The sequence below is a fragment of the Octopus bimaculoides genome, chromosome 10 (genome assembly GCF_046866305.1).
Source record: "Octopus bimaculoides isolate indiv1 chromosome 10, ASM4686630v1, whole genome shotgun sequence".
Lineage (NCBI taxonomy): Eukaryota > Metazoa > Mollusca > Cephalopoda > Octopoda > Octopodidae > Octopus > Octopus bimaculoides.
This window is the reverse complement of record NC_142937.1, coordinates 909,103-936,406: the sequence shown is the minus strand read 5'-3', so window position 1 is coordinate 936,406 and position 27,304 is coordinate 909,103. Positions and strand designations below refer to the sequence as shown.

General features: G+C 35.1%; 1 protein-coding gene across 1 annotated transcript in view; it reads left to right on the top strand.

The window, feature by feature from the left end:
- The window catches only part of LOC106867290 (xaa-Pro aminopeptidase 1), a 67,492-nt gene extending 40,772 nt beyond the window's left edge, over positions 1 to 26,720 (top strand). The window contains exons 12-20 of the mRNA XM_089358284.1: positions 2,503 to 2,589; positions 4,113 to 4,163; positions 6,208 to 6,269; positions 7,326 to 7,475; positions 11,006 to 11,066; positions 14,928 to 14,997; positions 24,735 to 24,839; positions 25,166 to 25,234; positions 26,599 to 26,720. Coding sequence (XP_089214410.1) covers positions 2,503 to 2,589; positions 4,113 to 4,163; positions 6,208 to 6,269; positions 7,326 to 7,475; positions 11,006 to 11,066; positions 14,928 to 14,997; positions 24,735 to 24,839; positions 25,166 to 25,234; positions 26,599 to 26,705 — 762 coding nt within the window. The 3' untranslated portion in view covers positions 26,706 to 26,720. The remainder of the gene's footprint in view (positions 1 to 2,502; positions 2,590 to 4,112; positions 4,164 to 6,207; positions 6,270 to 7,325; positions 7,476 to 11,005; positions 11,067 to 14,927; positions 14,998 to 24,734; positions 24,840 to 25,165; positions 25,235 to 26,598) is intronic.
- The last annotated feature ends 584 nt before the right edge of the window (positions 26,721 to 27,304 follow it).

The following is a 27,304-nucleotide window of genomic DNA, read 5'->3' as shown; positions in this document are numbered from 1 at the left end:
CGGAGGGTCTGTAAGCATCTTGGATACACATTCTTCTTCACTGAAACTATGAAACGAATAAAAGGTATCGCCAAGTCTTACTTTGGCTTTCATTTTCCTGCGGGTATAAAATAATTACCAGCAATATATTGGGGCACTATTTCATCAACTTCCTATCGTTTAGACAAGAGGCGGAGTGTGAACAATGATTGGTGAGGGGAAGATGGACGCAAACCAGGTCCAAATGTTTATCAGTTTGACAAGGAGATTGATGGATGGTCTATCATGGTGTCCTGTAGAAAATTAATGGTAGGTAAGAACGACGATGTCCTTGGACGTCGATGGACGTCGATGAAAATCAAGCAGCTGGTCTTTTCCAGAGGACTTTTGCACCGGGGGCCACGGATAATTTCCAGAAATCCTTGACCTGGCAGTGTTACAGTAGAGAAGCATTACTGGTTTGGGATAAATCCTTTAGGCACAGCAGTGCCGTCAATTGCGCCTGTCGAGAATCACACAGAGCGAAGAAACTGTCTTGAACGTACCGTACTGAACTCGAGCATTGCTGATTTGTGGTGCTTTGTCGAAAAGCTGTAGGAAAGAACCACTTACCAGCCAACTCCATTATGAAGATCACCTCACCGCCTTTCTTTGATATGAAAGGGTAAGCAGTTTTCTACTGTCTGGTGACTATGACGAAAGAGGTTGTAGTTGATAATACAACTGAAGGGCTGAAGGCAGATACTTTCCTTTTCGGCCAAGCCCTCAATAACTTTCCGAGTTCCACTTGGAAAGAAAAGGGAGAGCGTAGTGAGTTGGTACCCACGCCCAGCAAATTTGTTAAAAGGTGGCTGATATGTAGTGAGAATTGCCCGAATGAATGAACCTACTCTAAGAATGCACATGTGGGCTAAAAAGTAGGAGAAGAGCACTTGCCGTTGGAGAAGGATGACTCGGGATCTGTGGGGTTGCTTGGTTGCCCCTTAGTGGTATTTAACCCCGGTTGGGAAATTTTGTTATAATTTTCTGGTTAATTGTTATTGCTTTTAGTCTTTACGCGTGTTCATGTCTTTGTATTGCTCTAAATGTCATTTTTCTTTCTGTGGCCCGTGAGATCAATAAAGTAAGTATAATTATTGGTACTTTTTCTTTGTTCCTTTCAATATGTCACAGTATCACGACACCGACCGGAACCTCGCCAGTCACGATGCGTTTCGCATTGTGACTGGCTTTTGAATGATGTCACTTCGCTGGCTAGGTGAGCAGGCCAATATTCCCCTTATCGGAAGTATATTCGTCGTAGGGTTACTCATTTACGGCTGAGTGGACTGGAACAACGTGAAATGAAGTGTTTTGCTCAAAAGCCCGATCTGGGAATCGACCGATCCGGGAATCGAGCCCACAATTACTAGATCATGAGTGCAATACCTTAACCACTACACCATGTGCCTTCACCTTTTCAATGTATAAACCACAGAAAATGTCCTTTTAGCATATCAATTGTTATAAACTAGTTTAATAAGCATCTGATGAGGATTCCATTCCTCACACGTTCAGCCTTCTATATCTTAAACAAGTCTTGTGTAATTTATCACGCATAATCATTTATGCATAATGTGGTGTGAAGCGGAAAGCTATTGAATCAGATGAATACTATCTTCAGCTTTCACTTCTCTCTCTCTCACTCACACGCACACACACACACAAACACACACACACACACACACACACACACACAGAAAGAGCTTCCGTTCAGATTTCACCCACTAAATTTCTATCACATGACTTCGGTCGATCCGATGCTATGGTGGTAGAAAAAGACTTCTTGCATAAAGGTGTTGTGCATTATGATAGAACCCCAAAACTCTATCGTAGCAAAACGAACTTCTATCGAAGTATGGCTGCGTTGCTTCATTTCGGTTTCAATACTATCGCGCTGCATTTTGGATGTTGGCCAAATTTTTGAGAATGAAATTTTAGTAGTGAAAAATTGTATTAAAGCCTGTTTATATGACCATCCTATCTTTTTGATGGAAGACCTAATCCAACATATTGAACAATACCACATGGTTATTTGGTACATTCTACTGTCCCCTGTACTGAAGGCCTTTGGGACAGGTCCTTGGTTTTGAGGATTTTGAAAATAACTTTTTTCTCCCACTACTCTCGGGTTCCTATAAAGGTTCGCAGGAGCTACTATTCTTCCACTGATTAAGCCATTTCAAAATAAAAAGGAAAAGAATATCCCACATACTGTCGATATTTTAAGATTGCCATTGTTTTAATAAATCTCTCTCTGACAGTTCTTTTACTCTGTGAATCGTTGTTTTATGTGTATATATATATATATATATATATATATATATATATATATATATATATATATATATATATATAAAATCATAAATATATAGGGATTGACAGTAACCTGCTTCTCCAACATATTACTAATTGACGATTCCCTGCCCTGCATATCTATATCTATATCTATATATATAATATATATATATATTCCTTTTTCAGGACCAAAGATTTATGACAGTATCACCAGTTGCCATGATGAAATCTGTCAAAAATGAAGTTGAACGTAAGGGCATGGAGAACGCACATGTGAGTATTTAGTAGTAGTAGTTTTAGTAGTAGTAGTAGTAACAACAACGGTAATAACACGAGTCGGGCGTTAAATCGGGTGACGGACTGTCTGTCACTAAAGAACAACATTAATCACTTCCACTGGGCTTCTCGCACTGTTTGCCAAAAGTGCTACGAATGCAAAGCCATGGAGTTGCAAAAGGAACTTCTTAACCAGACACACACACACACATTGCAGACGTTTTAAGAATGTGTTAACTTCGAAGCAGCGTGAAAGAATTTTTTTTTCCTTTTTGAACAGTGTATCTCAAAGTTGATTAAGGTTTTAATAATCTTTTCTACTCTTGGCACAAGGCTCGAAATTTTGGGGAAGGGGACCAGTCGATTAGATCGACCCCAGTTCGCAACTGGTACTTAATTTATCGACCCCGAAAGTATAAAAGGCAAAGTCGATCTCGGCGGAATTTGAACTCAGAATGTAAAGACAGACGAAATACCGCTAAGCATTTCGCCCAGCATGCTAACGTTTCTGCCAGCTCGCCGCCTTAAAGGTATTAATAATAGCGTACAAACGCTGAATTGAAAACCTCTCGGCTAGAAAAAGTCGAAAACCTGTCATGTCTTCAGATGTGAATTCATGCGCCACTGCCAGCCTTCGACTTTTTCGATCCAAGGATTTCGCAACCCAATATTTACACGCTTTTATTTATATACCTTCATCTTCTTCGAGATTCACTGTTACAATATATATATATATATATATATATATATATATATATATATATATATATATACTTGTGTATGTACGTGTGAATTTTTACCATATTATGTTAATTATATATATATATATAAAGTAATAATATCATGTTTTTTGTGTGAATGATTTCTGTATCTGATTTAATGAGGTATTTCACTAATTATCAAACTAATTTACAGTTTTTCGTATATTAGTTTAATTAAATCTTTTCGAAATTTACCATCATTATAATTGTTATTGTTATTATAACTTTTTACGATGTAAATAACATCACAATCATTAATCTTTGTTGGACAGATCATTTAAATGACAGCTCATTAATTAAGCTATAAATTTAAATTCTATTTACTTATATATCTTCTGCGAGTAAAATATTTTTATTTCAGTTTTGAATTTATTTTGCCAGATTCATGATGTGAAATATCGCGAGTTGAAACCGATGTCGTCATATTGTGGGAAGATCCTTTTGCTAATGACAACACACGTACTGATTATATTTTCCTCCTTTTATTGTTACTAGTCAACTAGTTAAACTTTTAACTAAACCATTGCTTGACCAATCGTTTAATTAATCAGTTGGTTTGTCAGAACAGCTAATCTGATTGATCAAGCGATTAGTCAAGCAACCAATAAGTTAAATGTTTAGTAAGTTAACTAATCAGCTATTAATATTAAATGAAATATAACATCAGTGCCTGTGTTTTTCTTGGCAAAATTACCCTCCCAAGATACAACAAAATATTCTTGTTTGTACAATTATTTTTTGTTTTTTCTTTCTTTCAAGATTAGAGATGCTGTAGCTTTAATAGACTTTATTGAAAAACTGGAGAAAGAGGTAAGTCAAAGAAAAAAACAAAGTAATTTAATACATATTTCATATATATATATATATATATATATATATATATATATCATAGCACAGAATGCATTAATGAAGGGAAGTTCATTGCTGTTTGGTACTCTGCAACTCCAGTAATATTCAAAAGTGCGCAAAGATGAATGGAAGCTTGGGTGTGGTGTACAAACATAACAAAAACAAACGAATGTGTGATCTAATATTAGTACAACTGGTTCATTAAGAGTCTTTATTGTAACGTAAACATGATACAGTTAGATACGTCTTATACACAACATCCATAACATTATGTAATGCGATACGCAACTCTCAAATCATCAGGCTTACCAAATATACAAGCGAGCAGTGACATCTTCTTGAATCAACAGTTCATCGACAAGGTGAAATTTCAAACCAGAATTACCAACATTTAAGAGATGTAAATTGGGTGGTACAACAGCCAGTCAATCACAAGGGTGGATAGCAGAACCAGGTTGTAAATTATAAAATAGTCAAAAAGCATATCTACTCTAAAGATGTTATTAAGCTTAGCGACATCGTTTATAAAAGCTGGTATGGATAAAAAAAAACAAAAGATTATATACCATCAGATAGTAAGCACCAAGTGTGACATTTAACTCTATCAAAACATTATGGAAGAAAGATGCCGGTGTTCTAAAACCCATTAACTTTGTATGTTGTGCATTACTTATGGATGCAACTATTATGAATGTTGCGCAGACTACATATCTGACTGTACCATATTTATGTCACAATAAAGACGCTTAATGAAACAGGTGTAACAATACAAGAAAAGTCATGCATCTGTTTTCTTCTTCTTCTTCTTCTTTTTCTTCTTTTTCTTCTTCTTCTTCTTCTTCTTCTTATTATTATTATTATTATTATTATTATTATTAAGGCGACGAGCTGGCAGAAACGTTGGCACGCCGGACGAAATGCTTAGCAGTATTTCGTCTGTCTTTGTTTTGAGTTCAAATTCCGCCGAGGTCGACTTTGCCTTTCATCCTTTCGGGGTCGATAAATTAACTACCAGTTGCGTACTGGGGATCGATCTAATCGACTGGCCCTTCCCTCCCCCAAAGTTTCGAGCCTTGTACCTAGAGTAAACAAAAAATTATTGTTATTAAGGCGGCGAGCTGGCAGAATGGTTAGCACGCTGAGTGAAGAGCTTAGCGGTATTTCGCCTGTTGCTACGTTCTGAGTTCAAATTCCGCCAAAGTTGACTTTGTCTTTCATCCTTTCGGGGTCGATAAATTAAGTACCAGTGATCGACTAGTCCCCTCCCACTAAATTTCAGGCCTTGTGCCTTATTAGAAAGGATTATTATTATTATTATTATTATTATTATTATTTGAGGAACCAAAATTACTCTGCAAGTTAACCCAAGCTTTGATTTCATAGGTCAATCTTTTCCTTGTAAAGATATTTCTCTCTCCTTACATTCTTATGAAGCTACCCACCCTCTCCTCTACCCTCTGATCCAGTGTCCGTATCATACCTCATGCTCACCTCGTAACTTGAGGGTTTCCTCTGGCAGCCCATCTCTATCATTTTTATTTTCTTTCCCAGCTTCTCTTTTTCACCCTAGTATAACGTGGGGTAACCATGTATGATCTCTATAGCAAGACATTTGTGTTTGTCTCTGTGTCTGAAATTCGCATCTCAACACCTGGCATAAATCCACCTCCCTCTCTCAAATACTCTCCACCCCATACGTAGTCGAGAGTCTTTTTTTTCCTTTTCCTTTTCCTGTTCCTCTCTTTCAAGCTAGTTGGCGACCTCCCTAGTGCCGGGGCACGAGAAACGCACCAACTACACATTGTAAAGTGGTTGATTTTAGGAAGCGCATCCAGCCATAGAAATTGCGCCAAGCTAACATTGGAGCTTTATGCAGCCCTAATGCTCGCCGGATCTTGTGAAACCGTCCAACCCGTGCCAACATGGAAAGTAGACATTAAATCCTGATGATAACGAGTTATAATGTCAGCCCAAAACAATTTATATTTATTTGTATATTTATTAGGTGAAAGCAGGAGAAATGTGGACAGAAATCTCAGCAGCAAAAGAACTTTCGAAGACAAGAAGGTAAATAATAATTAAGATTTAAATTTTACAGGTTTGTCAGAGAAGAAATGGCTGCTGCCGTACTACAGAGTCTCTAAGACGGATGGGTAGAAGATAGTAAGAAACCATTATTTATAGCCTGTCGTTGGTCATTAACTCCAAGTTAGCTCTGACTAAACGACCTATGAATAGAGACGTTCCAGCCATAACCATCGCATTTGTATTGTTTTATCCGTGACCATATTATTACATTATTCCAATATGAACTTCCTTATTTAAGACGGTAGTGTCTTATTTAAGGGAGATTTGGCTGCTATTACTAGCAGTTCGAGTAACTGCATAGATGCTTACTATCTTGAGGACTTGAGTTTTTTTGTTGTTGTTTAGCCTATAAGTCAGCTTTTACTGTGCAAATCAATTATCAATGGAATTTCATTCACGATCTGTCCATCTTTTTAAAAGGTAGCTAGGATTATGTCATCTGATGTATCCTGTTTTGTTTTTACGACAAGCGTGATTAGTTGGAGAATTGGCGACTCTTTCTACCCGGCCAAGCGTGATTAGTTGGAGAATTGGCGACTCTTTCTACCCGGCCAAGCGTCTGTCTATATAGAATTTCCTTCGCTGGCTCGTGGCTTCTTCGACTCATTGAACAACGGCTTTAGGTCGATGGCTCGTCATTGTTTCAGTCAAGTCTTATTCGGAGTTACTAACCTTTAAGAAGGGTGAGAGGACTATGTCCCGCGTGTACATTCCAGTCTTTAGCATGGTTTCTATGGCTGGATGCCCTTCAAAAAATAAATTAGAATTAAAAAATAAATTAACAATAAATAAATGAACAATATTATTTTTATTCGAACTTGAAAAATTCAAATTAATTTTTTTAAATCTTTTACACGAGCAGGTATTGTCATTCATCTATATATATTAGGCAGTATCATTTAAAGGAGATTTGGTTGCTATTACTAGCAGTTTGAGTAATTGCATTGACGCTTACTCTCTGGAGGACTTGTGCTATTTGTTGTGTTATCTGTATTAAACACGACCTGAAATTGAATACATTTTTTCTCATTTCAGTAAGCAGAAATACAACCGCGGTTTGAGTTTTGACAGTATTTCAGGATCTGGCCCAAACGGTGCCATAATTCATTACCGCCCAACCAACGTCACTAATCGAGAAATTACCACCAAGGATATTTATCTGCTGGACTCTGGTGGCCAGTATTTGTAAGTGAAATCTTCATTCGTTTCTTCGTAGTTGTGTGGTTAAGAAGTTTTACTTTGGGACTACGTGATTTGCTACAGGGAAATTGGGTGGAAGCTTATTACACGCACGCACACACCGACACACATACACACACACACACACACACACACACACACACACACACAAACACACAAACACAATCACATACATGTATGTATGCATTTATAAATGTGTATGTATGTATATGTTTTGTTCTTGTCTTTCATTGCTGGTCGGCGGTGCGATTGTGTTTACATCGCCATAATCTAGCAGTTCGGCATTGAAAAATATGAACTGGGGTCAATTCGATCGACTAAACACGCGTGGCATGGCTGCAGTCCAATAACAAAAACAAAAGAATAAAATAATGTATTATATCAAGTGAGGTCTAAAATGGAGTATTTTGCTCTGGCGTCTGCCCCCCACCCCACCCACCTACCATTTGACAGGTTGCAGCATCCGACTCAAAAACTCGTACCTTCTCTCTCTCTCTCTCTCTCTCTCTCTCTCTCTCTCTCTCTCTCTCTCTGTGTATATATATATATATATATATATATATATATATATATATATATATATGGTCTAGTCAATTCAAACATGAACAAGCAAGAAAAAACAACAACACGAGGACGTGGAATAAGTACAGTGTTATTGGACGCTCTCTGCTCATGTACTTCCACAGGTGTTGACTTGCAACGGTTCAGGAGGAACATTAGCGACATCAAGCCCAACTCGAGGGATATGCCCCTTCATCCAAACACAGCGAAGAATGAAAGAAACAGCTGATAAAAAGTTTAAATATACTGAGATGGTTTGTTGATAAGAGTATAATCAACCTCTTTCCAGACCATGAATTGGCGAAGTTTTTAGGGCGTTGGCATTCATTCTGGAACTCTTTACTAAAAGTATGGATCCCGTCGATAACAACTTTGTCGTTTATCCTTTAGGTATCAGTTGACAGAGTGCCACTTGGCAAAATTAGAGTATGGGACGAGATGCCTTTCAGTATCTGTTCCAATTCTTTGAGTTTTAAGTTCAAGTTTTGCACAGGTGCCAATGGTCAAGGCTATGTGAGAATTTTGTCCTAATTGGCGAGGGTTCCAGTTGATCCGATCAACGGAACGTGAAATTAATGTTCAGGTGGTTAATCACTCCCTTAACGGACATACTCTTAACGGCATACCCTTAACGGATACTGGGCCGGTTTATCTGACGTATATATAATATATATTATATTATATTCCTGCCTTTGACGGACGCCGGTCCGTCGCAGGATTACTCACTTTTTACCAGCTGAGTGGACTGGAGCAACATAAAATCAAGTGTTTTGGTCACGAGGACAACGCATCTCTCAGCCCTGGAACTGAAACCACATTCTTACGATCATGAGTTCAACACCCTAAACACTAAGCCATGCCCTTCCACGTGCAGTGAAGATGACTTCCCGAAATTATTTTATGTCACGCTAACTCGTGCATTTCTTGTATATCAATATAAAAATCCCTAGGTCAAGCAAGTACTGAAAAAGGCTTTGTTGCACTGAGGAAGATTAATAATCTTTTCTTCTCTGGGCACAAGGCCCGAAATTTTGGAGGAGGGGATCAGTCCATTAGATCGACCCCAGTACGCAACTGGTATTTAATTTATCGATACCGAAAGGATGAAAGGCAAAGTCGACCTCGACGGAATTTCAACTCAGAGCATAAAGACAGACGAAATACCGCTAAGCATTTTGCTCGGCGCGCTAACGATTCTGTTAGCTCGCCACCTTACTAAGGAAGATTAACAATATCAAAACATGTCTAGGGTTATTACAGTGCATAGTGAAGATCAGATTACTCATCGAGCTTATGTTTTCGCCATTATGCTGCATGTGTAATACAAATTTGAAATAATAAGTTCACAGAGGTGTAATCCCTTTACCCAGATGTAATTAGCACTAGTTATTCAACCTATGATTACCCCTTTCTCATTGCAACAGTGGTTTAATCAGTTTAATTTTGTGGGGTCCAGTTAGCACTCATTTAAATAATAACTGAGCTTAACTGCTTTATAACCTTTTTTTTTTTCATGTTGAAGATTTTTCTCCAATATTTCCACCACCACAACAATAGTTTAGAACTGAAGTTTATTAGTTTGTATACGATACAAGATGCCGATCTCACATTAAAGCGACTTAATTTTATCTCTAAAGAAGGGTTGTTCCATTCCATTCAGTTGTTAAATATAATTAATTGAAAATGTTTTACCCCCTACATTATGTTATGAAGGTGCATGGCTCAGTGGTTAGAGCGTCGGGCTCACAATCATGAGGCAGAGAGTCCGTTTCCCGGACCGGACTGTATGTTGTGCACTTTATTTCACGTGGCCCCAGTTCACTCAGCTGTAGAAATGAGATTCGACGTCACTTGTGCCAAGTTGTATCGGCCTTTGCCTTTCGCTTGGATAACACGGTGGCATGGAGAGGGGAGACTGGTATGCATGGGCGACTGCTGGTCTTCCATAAAAACGCCATGCCCGGACTTGTGCCTCAGAGGGTCACTTTCTAGGTGCAATCCCATGGTCATTCTTGACCGAAGGGGGTCTTTAACCCTACATTATGTTAGCACTCACTTTATTGTTTCAAGTGGATTAAGGCGGCGAGCTGGCAGAATCGTTAGTACGCTGGACGAAATGCTTAGCGGTGTTTCGCCCGTCGCTACGTTCTGAGTTCAAATTCCGCCGAGGTCGACCTTGCCTTTCATCCGTTCGGGGTTAATAAAATAAGTACCAGTCAACCAGAACACTGGAGTCGATGTCATCGACTCATCCCCCACTTCCCCCAAGCTGCCCTTGTGGCAAAAGTTTGAAATAATTATTTCAAAGTGGATGGTGATCCTAATTAATTTTCCAGTCATTACGATGTTTAGTCTGTGTCTGTATCAGATTTAAATGATTGACAGTCTGCTGTCCGCTGGAGATTTTCAAGTATCTCTGTTTCCCATCTCTGCCACGTGCAAAGCCTCATCTCCTGGACCAGATGAAATGTCTCATCTCTCGTGTAACTTGGGTATCATTGACGGTTTTGTGTTGTTCAGTATCAGAGACTTTCATCCAGTTTCCCCCATTCGAGTTTGATCAGCCCCTACTCTGCCAAATCTGCGCCCTACAACTACTCACGGATCAGCTCTCTTCATCCAAACCCACCAAGGTGCTTGCATTATGACTTCGCTCACAGACTGAACGGCTCCCTTTTTTGCCTCTTCTGTACACTCCAACCAGCTGAGAACTATGCAGATTGATCGTCCTCCAAACTCTTTACAACCGTCAGCTATAGGTTCATAGTGCGTCTTCCAGCTTCTGTCCCAGCATTTCTCTACCAGTTCCTGATGCTTTTTGCGTTTCCACTCATTGGTTTTATACAATACATTCCTCCAAAAGCACTATAAGTTTCAGCTAACGTTGCAAATAATGAAACAAAACTTCTCATTCATTCACTGTTTAAATATTTATTTAATCTGATTTTTCGCAGAGATGGTACCACAGATGTGACAAGAACATTTCATTTTGGTGAACCAACACGTTACGAAAGAGTAAGCTGTTGTGTTTTTGTTATTTCTTCGTTATTTGTTTCTTTCTTTAGCTTCCATCATTTTGTTTGTCATTTTACTCGCTGGTCGAGTATATAAAGAATAAGACTACTAGCCAATAGTATAGATGGTTTGAATCTAGTAACAGATACTGCATTGTAGTCAAAACAAGTAAACCATTTTCCATATCAACCTGTTAGTTTAGTTTCTGATCAACCCTAAATGAGCAAAACTATAGTCAAATGCATTCCACCCTTGACCATCCCGTCTTTTTCCTACATGAGGGAAACTCAGAACCACATTATCAAATATGATCTTTTTTAAGGTGATCGGGTATAATTTGAGGGAGATTTGGCTGCTATTTCTAGGGGGTCCAGCGATCACACGAAGCTCTGTAAATTTGTTCAATATGTCACTTATAGTTCGTTGTTCTTTAGCAGTCAGGTGAACGTATAACCTACGTTAGCTTGCTGAAGTAGGTTCACTTTCTCCACAGAACCCGAAATAGGCATCGAAGAAACCATTATTCCAGTGTATTGCTATCATCACTTCCACCAACGTCACCATCAAAGCTGGTTTTGAAATCAACGAGCTTGCCAAGAATTCAAATCCTTGCAGTTGTCAAAATAGAAAACAAGACACACACAAACAAACATTGTTCTTGGTAAATCCGCAATGCAGATATAGTTGGGCATGCATAAAATCAAAGACGTTCCAGCTGTGATTATCCTATCTTTTTTTAATATCTAAAAGTGACTGTGTCTTCAGTCTCACTGCGTGACACCTTGGACTTCTACTACAACCTCGGGCCGACCAAAGCCTTGTGGGTGGATTTGGTAGACGGAAACTGAAAGAAGCCCGCCGTATATATATATATATATATATATATAGAGAGAGAGAGAGAGAGAGAGAGAGAGAGAGAGAGAGAGAGAGAGAGAGAGAGGTGTGTGTGTCCCCCACCGCCGCTTAGTAACTGGTATTGGTGTGTTTACGCCCCCGTAACTTATCGGTACAGCAAAAGAGGCCGATAGAATAATTGTCAGGCTTAAAAGGAGTAAGTACTAGGGTCGATTCGTTGGACAAAAATTCTTCAAAATGGTGCCCCAGCATGGCCGCAGTCTAATGACTAAAGCAAATAAAAGATGTATTATATATGGTGGTGCTCCAGCATGACCGCAGCCACTTGGCTGAAACCCATAAATAAATAAATAAATAAATATATATATAATAATTGTATTCTATATTATGCACTTTATTGTGTTTTGTTATGTGCATGATACCCGGTCCGTGAAGCTGGTCTGTAGTGCAATAAAGGTTGGAGACTGCTAAAACAGGGGATCTCACGTTCAATATGTGTATGGGGGTGGAGTGAGTACAGGTCATTAGTGTTTTCCACACAAAACCCTTGATTGGGAAGTGTGTAGACTTTTCTGTATACATTCATAATATGGTATTAGTCAAACCAATATGATATCCAAAATGTTTCCTGCATGGTCCAATAAGAGAACATCTACGTGGTCATTAAATCTGCTAGAAACGGTAGCCAAACCCCCTTCGAATCACACTCTAACTCCTTGTAAACGGAAGAACTCACTGGACAACGTTGTAGTCCCTGATATACAAAAAAAAAAAAACGGAATTGCTGCAGAAATAACACACTGGATAATGTTGTCCTAGATATACTGGTAAAATACTGATGGTCATGGCTGGAACGCATTGATCGTAGATCAGTTCAGTCAAAGCTGACAAAAGATGTGAATGAACAACAGTAATAGCAACAACAACAATATCAACAACAACGTTTCCTCCTGTCCTTCCCGTGTTGAGACAGTTAAACACGGACGTGCCTATATAAAATTTTCGATCAAGTCGTAACGCTACGATGTAAATATGTAAATGCTTCTTAGATTTTTTAACGATCGAGAAAGCAAAGGAGAAATAAACCTACTCTAAGATAGGACAGTAAAGTACTGGAGATTAATAAAAATTCGCTGGTAATTTGGTAGAGAAAAATAGTGTATCCCGAGCTACAATATCTAACATATCGATTTGCTAAGACGTTGAATATTGATACGTAACAGCAGTGACACGCAAAAGTGATATTAAGCGAGACACGATAGACTTTTTAAAAAACTTTCCATGCAATGCTATGTTACAAAGAGTTTTATTTTTAAGCATTTTACATAAAACTAACAAGCATGTATACGTATACACAACATATCAGGGATAGAACTTTTATAGACATTAAAATTTTAACACACCATGAGGAGACCCCGCTTCGGTCATGAATGACCATGGGATTGCACCTAGAAAGTTACCCTCCGAGGCACAAGTCCGGGCAAGGTTGTTTGTGGAAGGCCAGCAGTCACCCGTGCATACCAGTCTTTCCTCTCCACACCACGGATGTTATCCAAGGGAAAGGCAAAGGGGCTGATACGGCTTGGTACCAGTGATGTCGTAACTCATTTCTACAGCTGAATTAACTGGAGCAACGTGAAATAAAGTGTCTTGCTCAAGAACACAAGAACACAACAAGCAGCCCGGTCCGGGAATCGAACTCACGACCTCACGATCGTAAGCTCGATGCTCTAACCACTGAGCCATGCGCCTTCACACCAGGTTTAAGAAAATTCGCTATCGCAAGCAAAATGTGTGATTTAAGGGAGACATGGTAACAACTAGTTATACCACCTTGAATGACAGCTTAACCCCAGACGGACCCAGCTTAGTAGTGAGGTTCAATAAGTTACTAGTAATGGGTTCAAGCGATGGAATGATAAAGAAATGATGATTTGTTTTTAGTGCTGTGAAACCATTTAATAACTGAGACACTTCATTGCATTGTAGAATCTGTAGAACTCTCAATGTTGAGGTTAACTACATCGAGAACGCACTTACTATCTGAATTGACTTTTGAACGGATTGATTAACCCTTTAGCATTTCAACCGGCTATATCCTGCCAAAATATTCTACCTGCTTTATGTTCAAATTGGCCATTTCTAGCCCCTCGCACCTATTCTACAATGTCATTCTAAAAATAAACTACCACAACATCAAACTCTTGAAGTTACATAATATTCCATGATTAATTCAAAATGTGAATAAATAACAGAATAATCTGATAGCTAAAGGGTTAACTTACACTTCGAACCGGAGAGGAAATTGACAAAACAATATTGAATGGACACGAACATAATTTTTGATTGACTGTAAATACATTCGAAAACCGATATTACCATCATCTAAACTGATTCATACAAAGGAACAGGAAAAACTCCACATTCTTGTCCAAATTCGTTTGGAAACTGTGGGCCTATGGCGTGGAAGATACTCCGGTAACATGGAGCAACGTCGACAAAGCAATTTCATATTTGAATGGATTCTGAAATTGCAGATTATAAAAATATATTAAAATAGCCAGCAAGATCACTTAACTGGAGAAGTGAAGTATTAACACGTCGTTGTCAGTAGAGATAACTTCCTTAAAGTCGAAATCCACTGCCTGCCTCTTCAAATCCGCGGCCGAAAGATTCAATGACGTTCGTGACTTTTTCCCCTTCTACTATAACAATCCAACGAGCAATAATGGCATTTTGGAAAGCTATATATTCAACAATCTGACCACTTCGATCAATAACAATCAGCCTGGCTGGTAAGTAGCAGATACACTGCTTCATCTACTATCCTAATATTGCCTCAACAGGTAAATTTGTATGAGAGGAGTGAATCAGAATTGCTTCCTACATGAGACTGAGTACAAGTTTGTTTGGTTTGTAAACGTAAACACCATAGATAGGTGTGTGTTTACATTTTTCTTGAAAAGATGTCCTGACCAGTACGTTTTTTTTATTTCCAAATAATAGGAATGTTACACAAGAGTATTGATGGGTGCTATTGACTTGGCTGAGCAGAAGTTCATTGCTGGTACACCAGGTATGTAATCTATAGAGTATGTACACGATAGTGACAACCAGTTACTGCCAAACAAACGTTTGATAACTTCTTTGTCCCTCTTCTCACTTACATACATATACACTTACATACACACATCTACAGACACATCCACATACATTTATTGATCTTCTGTCGGTTTTAACGGTTTTACCGATGAAATTGGTGCCGGAAAATTAGCGTAAAAGTGGTCGAGTATTCCAACGACAAGTGTATCCTTAATCCCTTAATTCCCAGATAGACAACATGACGCAAACTGTGATAATACCGTTACTTTGAGTTTTCATCTGAATTTACTAAGAAAGGCCGCGGCAGAATACACTTGCGTAAAATGCCAGGCTGTGGAATCTAGCCAAAATACTCGAGATGGTAAATACAACTTCTTTACCATTCGGCTATACCTGCATCTACACCCACGCAACATGCACGCAAATAGACATCAATCTCTCTCTCTCTCTCTATCTCTCTCTCTCTCTCTCTCTCTCTCTCTCTCTATATATATATATATATATATATATATATATATATATATATACAAGAATTATTGACTAAACAACAAAATCTATGATTGTCTATTTTTGGCCGCAATGTCATTTACAATTGTGTGTGTGTGTGTGTGTACAAAACACTGAGCAGCTGCTAAAGCTCGGGGGAAATATCCACAGATTTTGGAACTGAAATTTTAATATTTCCTTAAATTCAAAGTTTTCATTACTTCAATGCTGTGGCAAGTGTTATTTTGCATAAAGTTTATTATTCGCCATGGCAAACGCCAAGAGCAAATCATAGAAGAAAAAAGTTTAAAACAAGCAATAGCATTGACATTTTAAAAGCTTCACTACTCCTACAACCGTTTCAATAACACCCACAAACGTTGACGACCACATAATTATTAATAATAATAATCATATGTACATTTTGAAGATAGTTGTATATGATGTGTTGTTTTGTCAAATACGTTTTCACCGTATGAAAACTCATTGTTACTGGTGTATGTATCTCTTCGAAACGCCTGTGGGGGCAGCTGATGAAGGAAAATGTTCTCTATGTGGCCTGTGTGTTTTCTGTACTCTGGTTATTATTATTTTTTTGTCTACGTTTTGTTTCCAATGTCCTGTACCCAGATATGCACCTATATATACAGGTAGATGTAGGTATGCACATACTTGTACGTATATATGCATATACTCATTTATTATTTGTTTTATATATATATATATATATATATATATATATCCTAAGGTGTTGAAATTGTGATGATATTTAGTCAATAACAGATGAGACACTCAGCATGCCTGAGCCCGTTGTGGTGTGTGTGTGTCTGTGTGTGTGTGTTGTGTGTGTGTATTTTTCCAGTTCTTCTGTCGTTCCTTTGTCGTCTTTTGGTGCTATATTTTAATAATATAGTAATGAGTATAAAAAGCAAGGCTAAACCCCAAAAGCCACTAACGATAGAATGAGACTTAATAAATTCGCATAAACAGATAATGTCTTCATATCTGACAGACTGTGCTCAGCGAAGCGACCGATTCATTTCAGCTTCAATAGTCAGGCAGCTGGCTGCAGGTTAAACATGCTGATTAATTACAAATGAGATGTATCTATAAAATTATATTTGAAAATAGATAAGACGAAGTAGAGATCAGATGCATATAAACTCACATATCTGTAAGCTATATATATGTAGTTGGTGTGTGTGTGTGTATGTGTGTGTAGGTGTGTGTGTGTGTGCGCGCACACACGCATATATATATATATATATATATATATATATATATATACATACATACACACGCATATATACACACGTATATATATATATATATATATATGTGTGTGTATATATATATATATATATATATATATATATACGTATATATATTCACGCACACAGACATAGAAAGAAATACGCATATACACACATATACACACACTAAAAAAATAAATTTGTATCAAATTGTATATTCACGCACAAATGGAAGCATATATCTACACATACATAAATGGAGACGTTTATATAGCCAGACATAAAAATAGATATAATCTAAGCTGCGTATGTTAATGTATATATACCAGCATATACTCACTTATGCAAACACACACACACACGTTATGCGTGTGTGTGTGTGTTTGTGCGTGTGTGTATAGAATACAAGTATATATACACACGCATATAAACACAGGCATGCTGATAACATATATACACACGAAAAATCAAATTAGAGTAAAACCTAAATTAAAATAAAATTGGTTTAAATTGAAATAAAATTGAAATTGAAAGTAAGATAAAAATTGATCAAAAGAATTATAATTTAAAACAATTCAGGGTCAAACTAAAATTAAATTAAAACTAAAAGAAGAAAGAAGTTAAAATATCAAATCATTGATGAAGCCAAAATGAATAAGTGGAAAATAAGTCCAAACACACTGTACGTAATTTATCCTATATCGGCAGAATTACTATTATCTCAGTTACTCTTAGTATGATTTGTTTCACTGTTTATTTCTTCAATTTTAACCCTATGATCTTTTTGAATTATGAAACTGCTTAAAGTCTAAGAAAATGTTTGCTTGCATTAAATAACAAATTCATGGTTATTGTTTCGTAATCTTCAAAATCTCTGGTGCTTCCCATGTACAAAGAAGACGATCCTTCCTATCTTCTGGATAAATTTTAGAGTTTAAGACAACTCATTTTAAATTATGAATAACCCTCTTGAATTTTTGATTAAATATGTATCCAGCGAGAGAGGTTGAGTTTTCAAGTTTTTCATTAGAGATTGAGTGATAATGCGAATAAAACCTTTAAATCGATTTAAACTGAGTTGAATTATGAGCTTATACCGCACATTTATATACATTATTTCGCTGACACTTAACTTTTTAACGAAAAATTATCAGTGACACCGAATTCATTGTTCTTAACGTTTTGATCATTTTTAAACAAATTACTCTTCAGTTTTCGGGCCTGCACAGGTTTGGAGACCAACAAGAAAACTATTAGTGGCATAATTACTATAAGAAATATTGCAGTGAATGATTGTTTTATGTGATTGATCATTTCATTTTTCCATTTATTTAAAGTTTTGTCTTCGTACTCGTTTTAGTAGTTCGACTTAAGCATCAGAGTGGCTAAATTTGATATAAAACTATTAAAGCCATTATTAGTATTATTGTTCAGTTTATAGCATGAATATTGCTATCGTAGCCACGAAGTTATGTTTAGACAGTTGTCTTTTAAGAATTTAACTGTATTAGTGGTGAGGATGAAATTTTTGTGAATTTTAAAGAACATTCTCAGCACAGAATGTTTTTACCCGTATGAAGAATGGAAGATTGTACCATGTAATATTATTTTTCCTGTTTTCTTCTTCTATTACCATGTCTTTGGAGAGTATCATTAGTGAAGGCAACATAAACATTACTATTTCTTCTACACAATATAGTATTAAGAGTTGCCACTCTATCAACTCGTCTAGATTCAGTGAACTGATTAAAAGTAGTATTTCTATCAGACGCACAAGCTTTTATATTATTAATATTACCGTTATTACTATTTTTTTCGTGTACATCAACTGGTTTGTGTGCTTTATTTGTATACTTAGACACAATATTAATATTAATACTAGTTTTCAGTGAACTTTCTGAGTTATTAGCACTCGGTTTATTATTTACTAATGCACTTCCTTGTTCTCGAATTTTGTAATTAAAACTTTTACGAAGTGAATTATTTTTCATAATTGGAGATTTTGAATTATAGAAACTATCTTTAGTTATAGAGGCAGTCTTAGTATTTTATCCTTTAAGTTCGTAAATGTTACCTTTGAAGCTGTATTAGTTTTAAAAAGTACATTTATTTGATCAAGTGGGAGTTTAGAGTTTGGTTTTTAAAGACATTATTTTCTCATCACAGCCACTTCTCATCGAGGCTTAGTTGTAATAGGAAACGTTATCATTAAAAATTCTTTCATTAGCTGAGAAATTCTAATTAACATATTTCTAACGAGACAATTTAAAACAGATTTAGAATGGTTGGAATTATAATTTATATACTGTAAAGTACCATTAAGTTTATGAAACACAGCAGCGCCATGAAAATTTAGATTTTTTAATATTCCTAGCAATAGAGATAAAAGGATGATTATTCCGAAGTAACTCTCTCGCTGACTGTTTATTTAATCTAAAATTCAAAGGTATAATTTATAACCCAATATTTTTTGGGTCTATCTTAAATTTTCTTGAACTTTTAGCAATTATATGATACAAAAATATTCGTAAGGTTAAAATTGAAGAACTAAATTTAAACATACGTTGTAGTAGCAAAAATAAAAATAAAAATGTACCAGTCAAATTACATATATTTCGACTTATTTTAAATGTTATTTATTCTTGCAACATCATTGATCTGAGATCTTATTTTATTTTATTTTTTTTTTGTCCTTAATTATATTTCATTATAAATCCTTAAACTTTATTTTATCCTATTTCAACTGAATTAAAATTTTTATTTGAATTTTATTTTATATTATCTAAACTTTGGCTTTATTCTAATTTGCGCAACTGTGTACGTACATATGTGTACATGTATGTACATGTGCGTATATACATTTGTGAATATATATTTATATGTTTGTGTGTGTGTGTGCATGCGTGTGTATGCATATACGTATACATACATACATATACATATATATAAACTATATGCATGTATGTATATATATATATATATATATATATATATAAAATTTGCTGCGCGTGTGAGCGCTTGTGTGTGTGTGTGTGTGTGTGTGTGTGTGTGTGTGTGTGTGTGTGTGTGTGTGTGTGTGTGTGTGTGTGTGTCTCTGTGTGTATACCTGCATGAACTGTATATACGTTTACGAATATGTCAGCTTATACACATCTGACCTCTTCTAACCAATTTTTAAATATAACTTTATAAATACATCATATGTGTAATCCATCAGCCCGCACATTGTGTTTAGCATCTTGCCAGCGGGCTGTCTGACTACTGAAGCTGAAAGTAATTGGTCGCTTCGCTACAATAGTTTGGCAGATATGAGGACATCCTAAGTTTATGGGAATTATTAGCAGTATCATCATATCGTTTCTGTCTGACATTTTCTATTTCTTTCTTTTGTTTTTTATATTTTTTTATGTTCATTACTGTGGTGTTACACACACACACACACACACACACACACACAAATATATATATATATATATTCATTACTGTGGTGTTACACACACACACACACACACACACACAAATATATATATATATATATATATATATATATATATATATATATATATATTTGTGTGTGTGTGTGTGTGTGTGTGTAACACCACAGTAATGACAGCTCATGAGCTGAAACTAGATAAAATGAAATGAAAAATGAATATATATATATATATATATATATATATATACACACACACATATATATATATATATATATATATATATATATATATCTTTTACTCTTTTACTTGTTTCAGTCATTTGACTGCGGCCATGCTGGAGCACCGCTTTTAGTCGAGCAAATCGACCCCAGGACTTATTCTTTGTAAGCCTAGTACTTATTCTATCGGTCTCTTTTTCCCGAACCGCTAAGTTACGGGGACGTAAACACACAAACATCGGTTGTCAAGCAATGGTGGGGGGGACAAACAGAGACACACAAACGCACATACAAGTATATATATATATATTTATATATATAATATTATTAGGGACAAAATCCAAAATTACAGGTAAAAAACTCAATTAAAATCAATTTATAAAAAATTAAAATTAAATTGAGCCTTATAGATAAAGTATATATAAAATATATATAGTTTTAGGGAAAATAACCAATTTTCAAGAACTCATCGATGAAAATCCACTATCACATATAGAAAAATTAATATTAAAAGCACAATAAATGAGTATAATATAAAGTAAAGTAAATATCATAAGATAAATATAATAAAAAGATTACACGTGTTTCATAACCAATTTTCAAATAGAAAAGAAATTTAAATCGATTAAAATCAATTGAAATTATCGAAAATAAGTTCTATTCAAAAATATAGCTACTCGTCAGATCGTAATTAGAACAATAATTAGATATATATCTCAACCAACAATAAGTACCAAATGAATTAATATGAAATACTTATTATATAAAGATAGAAAAATTATTTTAAAAATATCATAATATCAAAATAATAACCATTCAATAATGTTTTTTGTATATAATATACATGTTATTATGGATGAAGGGATGATTATTGAATGGTTATTATTTTGATATTATGATATTTTTAAAATAATTTTTCTATCTTTATATAATAAGTATTTCATATTAATTCATTTGGTACTTATTGTTGGTTGAGATATATATCTAATTATTGTTCTAATTACGATCTGACGAGTAGCTATATTTTTGAATAGAACTTATTTTCGATAATTTCAATTGATTTTAATCGATTTAAATTTCTTTTCTATTTGAAAATTGGTTATGAAACACGTGTAATCTTTTTATTATATTTATCTTATGATATTTACTTTACTTTATATTATACTCATTTATTGTGCTTTTAATATTAATTTTTCTATATGTGATAGTGGATTTTCATCGATGAGTTCTTGAAAATTGGTTATTTTCCCTAAAACTATATATATTTATATATATATATATAAAGTCTGTCATACCGGCCATGACGAAGGGAAATAGCCCTGAAACTCGAGTCGCCTTTATATATATTTATTTATATTTATATATTTATATATTTGATCCTTTATATTGAACACTCAATATTTCATCTACATTCAATACTTTCTTTCATGGTGCCATCCATTTTTATTTTATTTTATTTTATATTGTATATTGTATATCATATTATATATTGTATATTCCATATTCTATACCCCACATTAGTTCTGCAGGAATATAAATAAAACATAAAAAACAGACAGTGTTGGAACTCTTTTAAGCAAAATATATTCCTCTATTCACAATCATACAAAAAAACCCACCTTTTTTGTATTTATTTTTACTCGCATATATATATATATATGTGGTTTAAAAAGCCACATCAGACGCCATGAAAGGGCTAAGGTGTAGGTGCAGGAGGTGGTCAAACTCTGTTTAAGGAGTAGACAACCACCATATATATATATATATACATGTATACGACGGGCTTCTTTCAGTTTCTGTCTACCAAATCCACTCACAAGGCTTTGGTCTGCCCGAGGCTATAGTAGAAGACACTTGCCCAAGATACCACGCAGTGGGACTGAACCCGGAACCATGTAGTTGGTAAGCAAGCTACTTACCACACAGCCACTCCTGCGATAATCGAGATTTTAATATTTTGAGGAAAAAAAAACGCCCCTGACGAAACGACACCTACGTATTATACTAATTATAATTACCTCTTTAATGAAATGATTTTAGCATTTATTTATAATTATGTGGTTGTTAACGTTTGTGGTCGTTATTGAAGCGGTCGTAGAAGAAGTTATGTTTTCGAAGTAACTGTTAGAGTGTCTGTTCTATTTTTTGGTATGGTACAGGTGTGTGTGTGTGTGTGTGTGTGTGTGTGTGTGTGTGTGTGTGTGTGTGTGTGTGTGTGTGTGTGTGTGTGTGTGTGTGTGTGTGTGTGTGTTTATGTAGTGTTGTATAAAAAAATATAAAAGCGATCAAACATCAATTGAATGGTCAATCGATACCCAACAGTATAAGCTCATTATTTTTAAAACGAAGTTTTGACAGTTACTCGAAGTTTCGGTGTAATTGCATTCGCCAGACTGCCTCGAGAAAGCAATCATATATATGTGTGTGTGTGTGTGTGTATCTGTGAGTCTGCATGTGTGTGTTTGTGTATTTAGATGTACGTATATACATACATACACACATACGTACATACATAGAAGTTTCTTACATTTACCTTCTATTTAACTCATTAATGTTCCTTCTCTCATTCATACACTCTTTTCCACACTCTGCCTACGGACATTCAGCATTTTTTTACTGTTCGTCGCCAACCAGCAAAGCCGCCTTCTCCATCCTTCTTGCTCGCAGACGACCAGCAATAATCAGAAATGTTGGTTTCTCCAGATCTCCTTGCAATTTAGTTAATAAATTCTTCTAGGAACTCTGCTAACACCCATCCTATCAGTTTACATCATTTTCTCTTCCTTGGCCTATCTCCTACATATCTTTTCATTATGCACAAATGCATGGAGTCTCAATATTGCCATAAATTAAGGTGACGAGCTGTCAGAATCGTTAGCACGCCGGGCAAAATGCTTAGCGCTATTCGACCGTCTTTATGTTCTGAGTTCAAATGCCGGGATCGATGAAATAAGTACCAGTTGTGTACTGGTGTCGATATAATCGATTGAACTCCTTCTCCCGAAGTTGCTGGCCTTGTGCCAAAATTTGAAATCAATATTATCGTCAATATTTAAAAAATAAACTGTTGTTTCCAACAAAGGAATTGAATTGAAAATTCATTCTCCGTGACAGACTAATTAACCAAATCTGCCAACTTTACTAAATGACTTTTGTCAACATAGCCGTTAAAGATACGATATCTTTTGAGTTCAAATTCCGAAGAAGTCAACTTCACCTTTTATTCCTTCGGGTTCGATAAATAAAATACTGGTGTCACTTTTATCTTTTTTACTCTATCTCCTCCTGTCGTCACACCAAAAGAGAGATGGGCTCTTTAAGAATTAGATGCCCGTGATAAACCGTATGGCACAACAGCATTCCTAAGAATCGATCAGTCGTTAAGATGGAATAGTTAGAATCTGGAAACATTATGCAGTTCAAATTATCTCCACCAATAGATTCTATATTTTCAAGAACTATATCTTCCTGCCAGATATTTTGTCTGGGGTTCCGGCAAAACAGATATTGTTCTACTGGATTTTCTAATTCTAGATCCGAATGCCTGGACATGTTATCGTTCAAAGAAGTATAAATTGAACATATATATATATATATATATATATATATATATATATATATATATATGTATAGCTATTTCGCTGTCCTCTGTCTCTACCTTCCTCCCAGCACTCTCTCTCTCTCGTCTTAATAGATTTACACGCACTGGAGCTCTACTTTTGGTAAGCATTACTGGGACAATTGGTTACATGGGTGCTCCGTCTAGAAGACGAACCAAATGAGGAGTTTCTACATGATCACTCTGTTTGAAACAATTACATAATCACCTTCATATTTATTCCCGACCATCTCAGAAAGAGGAAGATCTCGTTAGATAATATATATATATATATATATATATATATATATATATATATATATATATATATACACACTTGTTTTACGCTGCTCCAGTCCACTTAGCTGGCAAAAATGAGTAGCGCCTGTATTTCAAAGGGTCAGTCTTGTCACATCCTGTGCCACGCTGAATCTCCCTGAAAACTATGTTAATGGTAGGCATGTTTGTGGAGTGCTCAGCCACTTGTACGTTAATTTCACGAGTAGGCTGTTCCGTTGATCGTATTAACGGGAATCCTCGTCGTCGTAACCGACGGAGTGTCAGTTTTTTTTTTTTTTTCTTACAGATAATATCCAGAAATTTGAAAATATCGCACAACGTATGATTTCATATGATACTTTACAGCAATTTTTCTTTCTTTTATTTTTTTTTTGCGCTAATTTTTAAATCGGTTTTTCTTCTCATAAATATCATTTTAGGATACTCACTTGATGCCCTCGCAAGACGTCACTTGTGGAATGTGGGGTTACAATATATGCATGGAACCGGACACGGAATCGGATCCTACCTCAGTGTTCATGAAGGTAAAAAGAAATAAACAACCGACGAAGCGCGACTTTTTTTCTTTCATAGTTACTACGAGTCTCACTGCATCTATTCACCACCTTTTTTCTTCTTGTTTACACTTTGTAAACATTAACATCACTCATATATAAAACACTTGTAGCAGTCTTTAAGCATTCGAAGAAGATATTCTACTCCACCGTTACTTCAATTTTTACATGTTTCTACGTTTCTGCTCTTTCAAAGCAACTGAATGAATGTACGGTCGCTGGAAACTCGGAGTAGTGACAGAGCATGCCATCAGTTTCAGATAAATGACATATAATTTTTTTTTTTATATTTATAGGTCCAAGCAGTTTCTCAAACCCGCCTTATCATCTTACTCCTTTGATGGTCGGTATGTTCCTATCCGATGGTAAGTATTTCTATCACAACGGTTTTTATACAACCAAAGTTTCGACATTTATACTTACATACACGTATGTATATATATATATATATATGTCTATGTCTATATGTATATATATATATATATATATATATATATATATATATATATATATATATATATATATATATATATATATGTCTATGTCTATATGTATGTATAGTGTGTGTGTGCGCGCGCAGCAGGCACGTGGTCTACTGATTAAGATGTTGCACACGCGATCGCAAGATTGCAGTTTCGATTTTCAGACCGGTAGCGTGTTGTGTTCTTTAACAAAACACTTCATTTCACGTTGCTTTACTTCGCTCAGTTGTAAATGTGTAACCCTGCAACTGACTACCGTCTCATTCAGGTTTGATGCTGGTCCGCCCGCTAAACCAGTGAGAATACATATATATATATCGTGAAGTATATTTGCCACTTAAATGTGGCTAACCCTTCAGGGTGGATGCAGCTCTAGTTTGCAGCTCCAGGAAGAATTTCTGTGCCCTACAAAGTATATACATATATATATATATATATATATATATATATATATATATAAAGATAAAACTTACTTGGAAAAGGATGCGTGGCATTCGATCATATAATAATATAAATAATATATAAGTATATGCATATATCCATACATATATGTACATACTACATCTATATGTATACATACATGCATATATGGGTACAGGACATCACAAAAAAAAAAAACGTTAAACACAATGAGAAACGAAATCATAAAGACGAAGACAAAACGAACTTTTTTTTTAACAACGTAAAAAACAAACAGAGAAACGAGACATGCAACATAAAGAATATTTCTCTTCATCAGTTGTCCCTGTCCATCTACTCCGCAAACGTATGGATATATGCAAATATTTATATATATATATATATATATATATATATATATATATATATATATATATATATATATACATATATATATATATATGTATTTATACATATGTGTATATATATATATGTATGTATATGTATGTATATTTCATATATATGTGTATATATTCATGGGTGTATATATATATATGTATATATATATATATATGTATCTATATATGTGCATATATATGTATGATCTATGTATGTATGAATGTGATTGACCAAGCTGTTGGGGCCGTTGGGCTCACGATGGCATGGTCGTAGATTTGATTTCTGGACAAGTGCCGCGTTTTGTCCTTGAACAATACACTTAATTTCCTGTTTATTTTAAATAGAGGTCTAGTGAATTTAAAGCAATTAGGCGAGTCTGTGCGCGCGCGAGTTAATCAACATTATTACTTGCTTCTTATCATGTCTTTCTTTTCCGTCAATAATTGCAGAGCCCGGGTTTTATGAAGCAGGCGCATTTGGAATACGTCTGGAAACCATATTGATGGTTCAAAATGCGACAACCAAGGTAAGAACAATTTTCATCTTGCTTTCCTGATAATTTTTAATGTACTTTTGCTTTGTTTAAAGCAGTAAAGTATAAAGGATTTAGGTTTTATCCGAGTCGCCATTATGTAGGTTATATTCAACTTCATTTTTACCTTCACTTTCATTTTTATCAACTTACTAAACTGAATTAAATTTTTAGTCTAGTATTTTATGGAATTTTATGGATTATAAACTTTTCTTTTAGATTTTATAGATTTTTAAATTAGTATTTTGTAGAGTACGTTTTTCTTGATGGTGTCTGATCTCCTTCATTGTTTGAATTGCATTTTTGGTGGTTCTTCCCTAAAATTATTAATATATATATATATATATATATATATATATATATGTATATGTATATATTGTAGACCTTCGCATTTATTATATATATATATATATATATATATATTATATATATATATATATATATATTATGTATATATTGTAGACCTTCGCATTTATTATATATATATATATATATATATATATATATATATATATATATATATATATATATATATATATATATATATATATATATATATATATATATAATATACATATATATATATACATATATATATGTATATATATATATATATATATATA